This window comes from Grus americana, chromosome 8 (genome assembly GCF_028858705.1).
Source record: "Grus americana isolate bGruAme1 chromosome 8, bGruAme1.mat, whole genome shotgun sequence".
NCBI lineage: Eukaryota > Metazoa > Chordata > Aves > Gruiformes > Gruidae > Grus > Grus americana.
In genome coordinates this window covers 5,790,950-5,805,704 of record NC_072859.1, presented here as the reverse complement: position 1 = coordinate 5,805,704, position 14,755 = coordinate 5,790,950, and the positions used below count along the sequence as shown (strand labels likewise).

Genomic DNA, 14,755 nt, shown 5'->3' with positions numbered 1-14,755 from the left:
CATATTTTTGTTAGAAGTTACAGAAAGTCCATTATTTCAGATTCCTGCATCTTTCCTAAGTAAATCTGTACTGAATACGTAAAGTTTGGTGCATTGCAGATTCTTTCATTGACCAGGTCACAAACAATCTCTCTTCTTCCAAAACAGACTGTCTCACTCCCCCCCCCAACCAAAGCAGTAACCCTTTTCGGGTATTCATCCTAAACGTTAGTGCAAAAGGATGGTCATTATGTGGTGAGCACAGAGTAAATCTATTTATTTTTCATCACAAAGTACTCATTCCAACTGGAATATACAGTAAGCAAGGCTCAGCTTTGATTGTTTTAGTTGCAAACAACCTTGTCTTAGAAACAGCAGTTATTGAAATAACCCTCAAAATCTTTTTAGCTAATGCCTGTTGTTTCCTGCCAAGTTTTTACCTGAAGGAAGAGCACAGGCTGTGTATTTTCTTGGTGCAATCATCCCCAGCTGCTTGCAGGAACTGTTGTAAGAGGTACAAACCAGACGTCACTTAACTAATCTTCCATTGCTCACTCCATTTCCAAGTCTCTGGACATAACCTTTTAAAACAGTACGGAGGCAGGATTTCTGCACAGCTAACCGGTCACCTGATAGCAATGCAGTATGGATCTGGCACCAAAACAGATTGGTGTTTCATTTTTATCACTTCTTCCCTTGTTTGCATAATCAGAGGATTTTCTGAATTCAGTGGAATTTTTATGGAAAAAAAATGAGCTTGAGGTAATGCAAAGGGCGTGATCAGTAAGATGAAAAATCTATCAACTGTGCAATTAAGCCAGAGAATCAGGAAGTTAAAAGTAATGTTTGAAACTCAAAATTCCATCTTCACCAAATTTCACAATTGTACAGGTAGTTCACCACAGTACAGAAGGTGTATTTTCTTTATTAGCTCTAAAGTACACTCTTGAAGTTGTTTAGAGATCTAAAACCAATTTTAGCAGCCACAGTCTTTCTGAAAAAGGTAGCGATAGCTGCAGTTGCTTTGAAACTCAGTCCTCTCCCTTATGTACTTTAACTTGAAGAAGTTCAGGTTTGAAAAAATCCAACTGGGGTGATTTACCACTGAGCTAGAATTCCAGATTAGGTGCCCACTATATTACAGTTGTGTGATCTGGAAAGTAAGGGTGCCTAGTTTCCTACCTATTTGCATTTTAGTGCTGATCTCCCAAGTGGAGCACATGTTGCAATACTGTTTTCATCTGAAGTTGTCCAGTCTCCTTCCCATATGATCACTGGGCCATGCATTTTCATGAAATTTGTAGGAACTTAGTACATCCAAGACCTTTCTCTCTCTCTCAAATGCAGTATTTGTTGGCTGGGAGACATAAATTATTGGAGAAAGGCGAGGGACACTCACACAGATACAGCATCAGTTTTACTTCATTCTAAAAATCAGGCTGAAGACAATCAGAGAAATCTCTGCACGAGACAAGTTACAGTTGCTTTATGACAACAGGTAGATAGATACACACATGCATGGAAGAGAAAGTAAAAAAATGGATAGAAAGTAAAACAGAGAACCAGTGAAACACTGGTTGTAAGGAACCCCTGGAGGTTATCTAGTTCTAGTTGCCTCCCAGAGCAGGGCCTTGCCAACACCCGATAAGGTCAGCTGTGGCTTTGTCCTGCTGAGCCATGAAAGCCCTGAAGATGAAGTTTCTACAACCTTGCTGGGCAACCTGTTTTAGTGCTGCGCTACCCTCCTGGTGCCAAATTTTCTCTTAATCTCTCAATCTCCCGATGTGCAACTTGTGGCCATTCCCTCTTATTTTATCATCTGCCACTATCAAGAAGGGTTTGGCTCCATTACCGCTAACTCTTTCAAGTAGCCATAGACTATCAGATTAATGCCTTACCCTCTTTTTTTCCCCCCTCCCTAAACAAGTCCAGCTCTCTCAGCCTCTTTTCATGGGTCACATACTCTTGAACAAAATGACCTTGGCAGATCTCCTGGACCCCCTCCAGATTCTTAACATCCTTCTTCAAGTGGTGGGCCCAACACCAGACCCAGTATTCTCAGTACATCAGCAGCACCAAGTAGAGGACATCAGTGTGACTGCTCTTCCATTGCCATGTTAGTGGTTGCAGAGGCAATCTTTAGAGACACTCAAAGAATGGCAACTCATCAGGGCATGGGAGATTCTTTCCAAGGAGGAGAACAGATGATAACAGTACGTTGCATGGATGGAGTTGTACCAAAGGATGGGGAGAAGAGCTACAGAGCCACAATGCAAGCCAGCAGCTGAGTAACAGCTATTAATGCTCTGCAGAGAGGACTAAGGCACTAAAGGCCAGTTGGTTCTCTGATGAAGTGAAGATGACTCCAGCACAATAGTCTGGAAGATGAGCTAGAGAGCCATGCAAGGGTGAATAGACATTGACATACAGTAGACACTGTATATGCAGAGCTGTGTAGAAGCTTCTAAAAGGTGTAAGGCTTGCTTACCTAGATTGTCCTCAATCTTGGTGGCTATTCTCTCTCCAGCCAAGAAACTGGAGTGTATTTTCAGAAAAAAAGAAGAAGAAAAGAAAAAAAAGAAGAAGAAGAAAAAAAAAAAGAAAAAAGAAGAAAAAAGAAAAAATAAGAAAAATAAAAAAAGAAGAAAAAACAAGGAAAAAGAAAGCTGTTCTAATTGTGTGATTCCAGATACTTTTGTCAGCAAAGGTAGTAAGGACTCCCTGCCTCCTCTCCTCCCACCTTTGGTGGCTTGTTTGTATTACAGAACCATTCCATCAGAGCTCCTCATCTACATGCCATGTTAATATTGTTTAGAACAATTAGATCAGTGAAGGCAGCAACATCTAGCATTTAGTGTGGGTAGAGGGTACAAACCATGTTTTCCCATTGCTTAGACCAAGTGACTGGATAAAACCCAAAATTTCTCAGTGCTAGTGACTCAAGGTAAGGACAAAACGAAAATTTGCACAGAGCATCTTCACCTCTGACCTGCTTTCAGCAACCTCTTCTCAAGAGCCTTCATATTCAGCAGTCATAGATGCAACTGAGAAAAAACAGGGTTAACTTGTTTCAACAAGTGAAACAGTCTTCATTTTCTTCTCAGATGACTTCATCTCAAAATATAAAAAGAAAAATCTATTTGCATCAACGCTAGCCTTTCTAAGCATCAGAGAATCTCAAAAAAACTCTCCTTCTGATGATGTTCTTTCCTATCAATTTAAAAATAAATTAAAAAAAGCAAAACCAAAACCCATTTCCTCACTTTCAGTCCCTCCTGATATTTTCACATAGGCAGGCAAAAAAAAAAAATCTCTTATTAATGCCACAAAGATGCACCCAGATGCCAGAATCGAGACTTTTGCTACGTATTTTCCTTAACAACTCTCATTTAGTGTGAGCAGGTGGTGAGAAGGAAGCAGAGTAAGAGAGAAGAGGATTATTTTGGGAAAGGAAGCAATAACTGTTACTAGTCTGTCAAACAGTATGAATGGTGGAAATCTGAATCGTGCTTTTACTGTATGAATGGTTAATTCCAATATGCTATTATAAACAAAAATCCTTTATGAAGTATGTAATCTCCTAACAGGAAAAAACACACCTGTTAGAAAAGAGCAGGATGGGAAGTCGAAAGGGAGGCAAGTACAGGGGATGGACCAGCTTAAGTTTTCTTCATCTTACCTCTTCCTATAGCATTTAGGTGCTGGTCTCCAGGGCCTATATCACACTTCATACCAGAATTAGCTCATTGAAAGTAATGCTTGAAAGAAGAAGGAAAGAGGCTGTCAAGCTGGAGTTAGGGAGAAATTACAGCTACATTTTTAGCTTCCCTGAATGGAAGCGCCTCTGAGTAAGTGCTGCCAAGATGAAATCCTAGCAAGTAAATGACATATTTAGAGTGTGCCTATTCACTCACAGAGAGGTATTACTACAATGATACAGATTACGCACCAAGGAAATTTCATGGCATATATTTAACGGATGGGTTGCTGTCACAATTCTTGTGTACAATGTACCTTCCAGATGGGAATTAAGAATTTCAACATTAGAAACAACCTCTCCGCTGCCTGCAAGCAGAGGGCAAGCTCCTACACTAGCAGTAGATGGCGAGTGTCCTCCGGAGTTACAGTTTTTAAATGATCTTATTAGTTTTCACTGTTTAAACAAGTCACTTTCTATCTTGTGTTTTATCTTTGTGTCCGCCCCTCCGGCTCTCATTCGAGGGTGACTAGTGGTTTCTGCCTGCACAGAAGGGATGGCTCAGCTGCTCCTCTAGCAGCTGCTGAACCATCACAAATTACAGCTTACTGTACTGAAGTATGTGGAAATTGGTGTCTATCTTAGTACATGGGACTGTAAACCACGGTGGTTCAGCAGCTGCCTCACGAACAGCTGAGCCAACCCTGCAGCAAGGGTAAAAATGAAAGAGACGACAAGAATGACTATAACAGCCCTTGGGTAAAGTACACTTGACTTCATGTTGACCTTTGGCAAGTTACACATCTCTTGCTTCAACTTCTCAGCTGTAATGTGGATAGTTTCTCTCCCATGCACTTCCTAGGAACGGCACTACAAGGATGTGTGCACAACGCTATAAAGAACGCCACAAAAATTTGCAGGATGGGTACTACTGCTGATTATGCAGAGCCTCTGAAGAACGTGCAGCGTTCCAGTTGCTCCATGAACAAAAAGATTGACCTCATACAATACTCTAGACATTTCATACAAGGTGTAACTGTAGTGCTACAGATGAAAAAGAGTTCCATCACCTGATTTTCCCTTCCCCCCCCCCCCTTTTCTTTAAATAAATAAATAAATCACAAGAAAGGTATGGCAACCTTACTTAGGGAAAAAAGCAAACACCATTGCTATGTCTTAACCTCTGCACTAGAGCCAGCCCTAAGGAGCTCATCTGCACATAGTAATTTCAGGCATCATCGTAAGATGCAATGCCTGCTTGTTGCCATGTTATGCCTGTGTTTCCCTAGGACAAGCTAGATATTCTTATCAGCTCTGCATAGCAATTTCTCTGCTAGATATTTTAGCTGCCTCTGCTGTGCTTTTCAGCTTTTGGTGTCCATTCCAAAGCTATTTTAGTCCACTTGTTATCTGTGCCGCTGGTGGTACATTCTGGCTCCCACCATTCGCTTCTATCTCTTTAGAAAGATGGTCAGTGGTTTCCTTCACTGGTTTGTCCTCTGGCTCAACACCTCGACAAAAAGCCATCCCCACTGCTCTCTACCAACCCACTTTTTGCCATCAGCAGGAACTCTGTAATCGTGCTAAGAGACATTTCTAACCAGGATGTGAAAACAAGGGAACTACCTAGGGTGCTGCAGAGATTATATATAACCTTCCCTCCCGCTTACCCTCATCCTTCCTCACAGCATAGGCATTGCTCAACTTCTCCTACTCATGCCTTTCTTCTTCCCCTCCCACTGCATGCCCACTTCCTTTAGCTACATGCTCTGTGACTTCTACATTCACTACAGTTGTAGCTCTCATATGGGGAAGACCATGTGGATATGTTGTTTCTCTTGTATTTTTAATAGATTCTTGTCAGGCGTACACTAAGTAGCATGCTACAAGATGCCACATGCATCTAAAATTGTAGCAAAATACATAGTAAGGCAGATACCTAAATAGCACAGTCATCCATTCTGTATGGCAATTCAAGAAAAATGAAGAAGGTTACAAGGATACACTTAAGAACATAACACTGGGATTTCCAGCTCTTCAGGTGCTCAGGGAAGTCTAGAAATTCTTCTACACTTTTTTTGCACATGGTATAGAAAAAGAGGGCCTTTAAATCCTAGGTTTTAAAAGTCTTTCTAGCGTACAAAGCTACAAATAATATTCATTGCCTAGTGCAGACTGGCATTCATCTCACTAGCCACGCACCTGGAATAAGTATTTGCCTATAACACTGTAAATGCGTTTAATACTAGTTTTAGTCCTGAACAAGAATGAGTATTTGTTCATATGGCAAACCAAGATGATCATTTACAGCTGCGTTTGAAATGCCACAAACAAATCCAGCAGGGGTTCTGTTTATGCCACTCATCCCCAAGTATTTCGCAGTTTTCTCTCCTAAATCCCTGACCTGCCTGTTTCAGATTTGTAATCCAGGAGTCAAACAAAACAACAACAAAAGAACCCTGTCTGCCTTCCTCAAATAAGGCAGAGTTAGGTAGTGCTATTGGCAAGTACAAATAGATAAGTACTACAGTTGCAACGTGTTAATTAACTATCTAGAAGAGTGGGATTTTAATGACTTGTGTGCAATATACTCACAGAATAAAATTCCTTGGCATAGAAAACAGCTGAGCCTGTGAAATGAAAAATACCTTACCCCCTCTTCACCTTTGATAATGATGTTATCAAGGCTGCTTTACTGTTTAGAGATGCATGTTACTTTTTTCCTCATAGCTCACTCTCTCCCAGGACTGGTCTTTTTTTTTTACAGTTGAACTAAGGAAGAATTTTGCTTCTAGATCCTATCAGCCTATGGCAAGGCAAGTTTCTTGCATAGGTTGGGAATAGAAAGAAGAGTTCTCTTGTCTGTGGTTGCTGCCTCCCTTCACTCTTCCCTTCTTCTGGAAAGAGTTGGAATGATGCTTTTTATGCAACCACAGGTGGGGTGGAATAAAGAGGGGGAACTGGGCCAAATCTGGACTTGGGAAACTACTGCAACAGAGCTTTTGTCTGTCATTTTTAATACCTGCTCTTTCTTTTGCTTTCCCTAGATTTCAACATACATAATTACAGCCAACAGCAGCAGGCAGTTGGCTGGTTCATTTAGGAACTTCATCCTGAACAGGCATGAGGTAAGTTATAGAAAAACCTGTTATCCAGTACTTGTTATGAAAATATGAAGCAAAGGAAATTCCAGAGAGACTCAAAGTGAGGTAAAACGTAACCACGTAACAGTTCTAAAAACCAGCGGGAACCACTTACAGCTCTCTTCAAAAGCTGCATTCCTATTGACCTGCATTCAGCAGCTCTCACTTGTAAATCCCAGGGCTGTCTAGTAATCTCACAAACACAGCTACAAACCTTCCCGTCTGCACCAACAGCTCAGCTTCTCTGGTACTCCATAATAACCTCACTGATGTTTGGATAAATCCTGGTGTTTGGAAGTCATTTTGCTGGCGGGCATTTAGAAATAACGTCGTGATTGCACAATCTCCCCCCCCCCCCACCACCTAGCTGCGACACTACCCACCTCAGCGGGCTCCTTTGCAAGGATGCTGCCCGGGAAGCAGTGCCGCGTGATACAGCTCGCAGCTGTAAATTAAAATCAATTTGTTACGGTCAAGGTTTGGACTTACCTAGTTTGGCGGCCCCCTCTGGTGGGTACTCGGGGAATTGGCCCTCGGAGGGGACGCTCACTGTCCGGCGCAGGCAGCGCCCTTTGGTAGCATCCGGCTGCGTCTCTGGGACCCCATCGATAGGCACCTGCATAAAAAGGATGCCAATAGCTGTTAATTTGCCACTGGGCCACACTGTTAATATGCCACCTTAATAAGAACTTAATTTTCTACTCATCTGGTAATAACTTTCAGGCGCAGTTCACCAAGCCTGGCCTTACCACAAAATTCCTGAGGCTCACTGGGAAAGCACTCAGGAGCATTAGTATACGCAGACGGGTGCGCAGCCCGGAGAGAGCTGCATGCAGGTGTGCAGCAACCTGCACTCCAGAGGCATCAAGTCACAACACAGCCAACCCATCTGACTAACGAGGCAAGTCCTGCCTTTTGAAACTTGTTCTCCAATGCCGGACCCATTGCTACCCTGCCTTGCCCGCTTCCATGCTGGGAAAGTCAGGCAGAGGCTGCTGGTCAGATAGGTACGTGCGAAACTTTGAGATTACAAAGGCATTTTTGCGGTCTCAGCACATATTTGGTGATCAGCTTCAGCATGTCAAAGGAAAACTGACATTTGGCTGGTTGTATTGGGCACATGGAGAAAGAGAATACCTGCTATGATTAAGTCAATCTTATTCTGTAAGTGGGACCTCAGAAGGCTCTAAGAAAGGCTTGGGGTCCTCACTATTTCATAGTAATAAAATTCTGTGCACTAATTCTCTTTAAAAGTACTGAATGTATAAAGATCTTGTTTCCCTTCTGAAATTTTGGCAGAACTTGACCCCTCAGGGTTTGCTCCCCCCCAGCCTTGACTTTAAACACCTGCCTGGATGACTGCATTTTGCTGGAGAGGTGCTTATGCTGGAGAAAAACCTGTTAAGTTATGCTACCCATCACTACAGCTGCAGGGCATTTAGGCAACAGCCAAGAGCTCTAAAAGACTCTAAGCAATAGAGTCTTTTTGTCCATCAGCACGTATGTCTGGGAACAAGAAATGAGGCTGATGCACTCCTAATCCAATCCCCAAAAAATGTACAACGGGATTTGGAGGATAAGGAAGAGAATCCAACTACTTCCTGGATTTATATGGACACCTTTGTGCATCCTGATTTTGTTGACATGATCAGCAGGGGTTAATTGAAGCATCAGTTACTTTGCATAGAGAAGGGCAGACAGACAAAAACTTCAGACAGCTACCTGCTCGCCAGAGGTGCAATCCAGATTGCCCAAGCCCGCAGAAGACATCCCTACAGCAGGAAGAAAACATTGCTTCCAGCAGGAGGAAGACATCCTTCACTCTACCCTTCTCAAGAACATAGACACTGTTCTGAAGAGGTTCAAAAGACAGCAAGGATCCTTCAAGCAGGTCAAAGGCTGGTCACCAAAGATGGAGACTGCATGGGAAAACCCTGTCTCCGGAACACAGCTAAACATGCTCTTGGCCCATGGTAACCATTGTTTCCTCGACTGAGTCACTACCGAGTGGGCACCTGGGGCCAGTATTGCTTTCTACAGGATTTCTGGGCCCCATACACCCCAAAAAGAACTGGTACAGAGGGGGAGCCAGAGGTGGGATGTGATGGTTGATTAGCAAGTCCAGATAGTGCTTCCATGTCTCAACAAGAGGACAGCCCAATCGGGCAATTGGGAATTCCCTGAACCCGCTGGCTGATCTGAGTCGCTCATTTGAGGAAGCCATGGCCTGCTTCCTGCTGGCCTGCCAGATAGTCATGGTTATGAACATGGTTTTGTAGGTCTTTGCATGCTCAGATATTAAGTTTAGCTCACGATTGGTGAATTACTGGATTTGCTGTCATTTCAACCCAGATAACTGTGCTGAGTTACTGCATTTCTTGTTGTAACAACCTGGATAATTATAGTCCTGATCTGTATTTGTTATCGCAATGTTATTTAGAGATAAATTGTTTATCCCTGAAGCTATTGGTCTGGTATCTGTTACCCTATCTGCAACCTGTAATTCAGTGGGGCTGCCTGCAGCCCCTATATTCAACAGCTGGAAGAAATCCCAGGGATGAGAGAGAGATGCAGCATCCAGGGGCTAGAGGCAGGCACAACCCATCACTGCCCAAAATATCTCAGCACACATTTGACAAGGACAATAGCTTCAACAGTACTACTGCGATACATGCAATATGGCAATTTATTTTCTTATAGCTACATAAAAGACAGCTTGCAGCTAAAGGAATAGAAGCCCTTGTCACATTTCCTGTGCTGCTTATCATTTCATATCTTCAATCATCTCTAAAAAACGAGTATTAATAGCAAACAAAAAGATATTATTCATTTGTACTGAAGGTTGTAAAAGATGTACAAGATACCATACTATTTTAGAAACATGCTGCACTACAATGGTTTTCACAAACTAGTTCTGGCATTTCCTGACTTTTAAGCACTTAGCATTCTCTTAAGGTCATTTTTTAATGCTATTTATTACTACGCTAGTCTATTTGTCTCCTTCAAACAGTGCTCATTTTTCAAAACAAGTTTCCTAAATCCCTAGTGGCTATTCTGTTAAACCTACTTGCTTTGCTGGGAGGATTTTACAGCAGCTCCTTTGCCGAATGATCTCTGTGCAAGAGCACATTAGGAAGCAGAGACTAATTTTGTTAGTTTATGCCACATTTGTTCAATCAAGATCACGTATTAGATTTTCAGTTTTCATCTGGAGGCTCCACTTAGTCTTAGTCCCTTCTAAACTCTCTTCTGCTCCACCGGCCCTTCTGCCTCTCCTCATTTCCTTCAGAGCATTTTTTGGTGGGATGCTGCAAGCTGTATCTCCAGAATAGTTACTACCAGTCATACCACATGCCTGCTTCTGCACACCTTAAAAGCATCAAGCTACCACCCTGTGACCCTCCTTTCTCAGACACCTTGCTGCACCTACACCTAACTGCCAGCTCTATACCAGTATAGCTCCTGCGGGGTAGATATCTCCACTATTGGATTTTTTTAACAGAGAAATGAATATAGTCCCTTTAACCTTTCTTTTAATCCACTGACACGAAAAAAAAGTGCTACTACCACCCTGATAACAGCGTGTATAAGAATGGAGACAATAGCCAAGAGGACATTATGGATGTACTGACTTGCTGCTGAGGATGAGGAGAATGGTGATCGAGGCCACGCTGTCCTTTGTGTCCTTGGGAAAAGCAAACAGGCTGCAGCACACCGGAGTCGGTGTCAAAAACAAATCTACTTCTGCATACCAGAGATAGGTTTTATCTTCAAAGAGGAACTAAGCCATTAACAGGAAGACTGTCTGAGAGCTCAGGTCCTAATTCTGGGTCACTTAGCCTTTTGTACTTAAAATTTGCCCAGACTGGGAAAACATGGTTAGGCTGCACACTAAAAAAGGTTCATCGGTGTAGCTACGTTCAACTAGTGCAGTACAGTCTACACCAGCAAACAACAGCTTTTGTTAGTGTATTTATAATGGCTTGAGAAAAACTTCATACTGTTTGCTTCACTCAGTAATTCTATAAACTGTGTAAGGTATAACATTTTAACACTACATAGCTTGATCTACACCAGAGAATATACAAACACAATTTCAGGGACAAGATTAAAGTAGCAAAGCAGCTAGGAAAGATCCCCCCCCTTAAGTCTGACTTAAAAGTGCTGTGTTATTTTAAGTAACACTCCTCCAAAACCATAGCCTCAGTCTATACTGACAAAAAATAACTAATACCAAGACGGCAGGACCAGTATTTATTGCTTAGCATAAGATCAGCCTGCTCTTAAAAATATAGCTTCATGAGCATGCCAAATGAGCTTGGTCAGCAGCTCTGCATCTCTTGGGGCTGGACATGTTTTTAAACAGGTATGTAAACTGCTCTGTGGTAGGTGAAATGCATTTACAGATGAGGTGGCACCAAAACAACCAAGTGCACAACTAAATACCATGTAAACACCAAGGCAGACATCCGCAATCAGCCCCTGCATTCCAGCAAGCAGTTCAGCAAAGGATTGAAGGGAATGACAAAGTCTCACAGAGTCAGGGCTCTAATGGCAATTTAGGCTTTCAGCTCTTTCCCCCCCCCCCCTTTTCTTTTTTCTCTTTTCTTTTTTTTTTTTTTTCCTTTTCCATCCAGCTTTGTTATCCTGTTCTTTGCCCTTCTTCACCAGCCTGGGAATTTGTCCGATCCTGAGCTGACATGCTGAAGCTGCTGGTTCAGGGCTGGACTCCAAGCAGTGGAACTCTGGGATAAGAAGGCGTGGAGGGACAGTCCAAATGCTGGTAATTTTGGCAATCTTGACAATTTTGATCATAGGCCATGTTTCACAGGCAAATTTCTCAATCTAACGAGGACGGGTCCAGAGCTGGGACGCTAAACTCTTGAACAGCATCACAGCTCACCTGGCACTGAACATGCAAACTGAGCTAGGCTCTTTTTTTTTTTTTTTTTTTTTTTTAAAAAAGAGGTATGAAAAAAGTTTCTTTGTTGCAGATAGATTTTTTGAGACTGGAAAGACTGATTCGTGATAAAACCTTGAGAACTTGCAACCTCTTCTGAACTAATAGTAAGGAAGTTTGGAATCACATCAAAAAACAGTTAAATAATTAATTTTAATTTTTACCTTCCTCAAGAAGGTTAGAAGCTGGCTAAAACTTTGACACAAAAATCCACTTTTAAAACATTGACAACAAACATTTCTTTGAGCTTTTGGAAAATAAATAATTACGTCCATTTGGGAATCGACATAAATCTTTTCTTGTGACTGGGTTCAGCTCTGACAAACTCCTATTTACAGGTAAAACATATTCGCTGTAAAATACCAACGTGAACAAGTCTTTTGAGAATGGCAGTGGGCATTTCTGAAGAACCTCCCCCGGGGCCCCATGCATCAGTGTTTGCTCTTGCTACTTTCTCTTGGGACCACCGCTGTCACTCCACTGCTGGTGTCAGTCACAGGAGATGGCAGAGTAGGAAAATACATCAGAGACGTCCTGCCGCCAGCCTGTCACCAGCAGCAATAAGTAGTAGATCTTGTCACAGTGAATGCAGGTCTTGACTATCCATTGCCCTTGATTAAAATCTCCTCTAAATCCAAGAAGAAAGATGAGGTTTTGGGTGCAGGGAGGAAAAAGGAAGAGTCTAACACAGTGAAAAGTGTTCTTCATTTCCAACTGAACACAAAATTAAAATATTCTGCAGGACAGCAGCCAAGTTACAGACAAAGACTAACTAAAAAGCAGCCCACAACCAGATGCAGCCATTTGTCACATCCCTCATGAAAGTGCTGTGCAATGGATTAACTATCTGAATCCGCTCTTCATAAACACTAACTCATTCCCTTTCCCTGTTCAAATGGCGCTGATTTTGCAGACACTTTTACTGTGCCCTCACAGCTCTTACCCTATGGAATAGGTTTCACAAATGATGAAAACATCTCCACCTTCCTGAGTCTCTTCCTCTTAGAAAAACAACCTGATTTGTAAGTGAATCAATCTAGACCTGTTCTCCTAGTCTTGGAAGATGCTGCTGGATACTACCACACCACAATATGTTGTAGTTATTGCACATCTCCTGTCACTCATGACTCCTTATTTGCTAAGTCATCTCTCATGTCGCTACAGGGGTTCATTTTCTTTCCACTTACTTTTTGGGCATCAGTCTCTTCATTAATAATCCTCATTCTCCAGTCTCACCTACTTTCCTTTTATAAAGTTGACAGGTGTCAAGTAATTAATATTTTTCTACACTGCACAAGGTGATACCATCAGAGTATTTTTGTCCAAGTAATTTTTGGATGAAGTTGTACCTCACAATTTCTCTTCTTTCCAACCTACTCTTACGCTTGCACAGTGCAAAAATCCCTCTTGCATATACTCAATCCAAACTGCCTTGACAATAAATCCATACTGGTGGGGTGTTATAAGAAAAGCTTTACTTACTAGTACTTTTATTTTTGTACTGTTCCCTCAGTCTTAAAAATCTGTGCAATTCATAAGCTGTATTCTAACAGCATTAGCTGAAAGAAACCAAACGTAGTGTTTTACCTGAAACAATTAAGACATCTTTCATTTACCTGTTTGCATTTTGTACGTGTTTTCCTACTTTTTGGCTTTGACATACATACTTGTATAATGATTTTACACAGCATTATAAACATCAAACACTTTTGTTCCCTTTCAATTTCACACGGGCTAAGCTTCTTGGGTTTTTTTATTCCATGAAGTAACAAAGCAGACGCATAGAAAATAAAATGTTTCAGACTTACAGTTTTCAAATGACACCAGCCTTGTGATGATGTAAGTGGTCTCTTTCGGCTGCAAGGGCACTCTGCTGTTAACGCCTCTTCCTTCTTCCCCCACACCCACCCCCTTACTGATGGGCATAATCCTGTCCCTCAAGTTGTTTCTAAGATCCTCTTCAGCACTCCAAAGGAATTCTGACCTACCACTCTATCAGCAATTTCCATGTTCAGAGCAGGAACCTCTCCACCTTCAGCTTCCTGTTGCCTCTCTCACCTCATTTCAGGTTAACAAAAAACCTCCTCCAGCATCACCCTTCCAATAATTTTACTCTAAACAATCTACAATTTTCTTCTTTAAGTAACCTCCATCTTCCTCACTCACCTGGTCTTTTGCTTAGGCTCCCTGTACCTGTGGTCCCACCCACAGGCTTTTTTCAGTTCCCCTCCTACATACTTTTCAATCATTATGCTCTTCCCAAGCATCTCTCCCCTTTGTTCGCTCTTACTTCTAGATCACATTTCATAGAGCCTCTTTCAACTCCGGTTGACTTGCCAAGTAAGATTTAACCAGGTCGCCTCCCCTTCCCTTCCTCATGAAAGCTAGAAGGGATAGTTCTAGTTCAGAAAAATGAGAACTTGCAAATCCAGAGTATCAGCTCTGTGCCCCTCTCTCTTAACTAGCAGTTCTATATGTTTTGTGTTTCTATAAGGGATCGTGTGTACGCTGCCATGTGTACAGACTCAGAAGCTAAATCAAAACAACCTCTTATTTTCCTATGGGATACTCATGACTCTGCAAGGAGTTCCCTTTTTCCTTACACTTACAGTAGTCCCAAATTACTTGAAAATCAGAATGGCAAATCTGACTCCAGCTTCTGAAACAATATCACATTATCAGCATGTGGAGTCACACCTGCACCAAAGGCATGTCTGCTTGGCCCATCTGCATGCAGCATTTCCCAAAACAAGTTATTTCGCATTGTGATAGTGTGAGCAGGCTCCTTGGAGAGAGCAAAGATTTACTCTACTGCTCCATTTTTGGGTGTTACTGCTGTACTTAAAACTCAGGCTCTGTATAGCCTGATACTGAATTTCTCCGGCTTCTGGCAAAAAACCCCCCAAAACAGAGTATATTTAAACATAGTATATAATGACTTAATACACCAGTGATACATCAGACTTCCCATATTTA

The 14,755-nt window shown here is 42.0% G+C and overlaps 1 protein-coding gene across 8 annotated transcripts in view; it reads right to left on the bottom strand.

Moving 5' to 3' along the window:
* Positions 1 to 14,755, bottom strand: part of RASAL2 (RAS protein activator like 2) — a 186,899-nt gene that overhangs the window by 87,006 nt on the left and 85,138 nt on the right. For all 8 annotated transcript variants that reach the window (XM_054833245.1, XM_054833246.1, XM_054833247.1 and 5 more), the window contains exon 3: positions 7,309 to 7,435. In XM_054833245.1, coding sequence (XP_054689220.1) covers positions 7,309 to 7,435 — 127 coding nt within the window. The remainder of the gene's footprint in view (positions 1 to 7,308; positions 7,436 to 14,755) is intronic.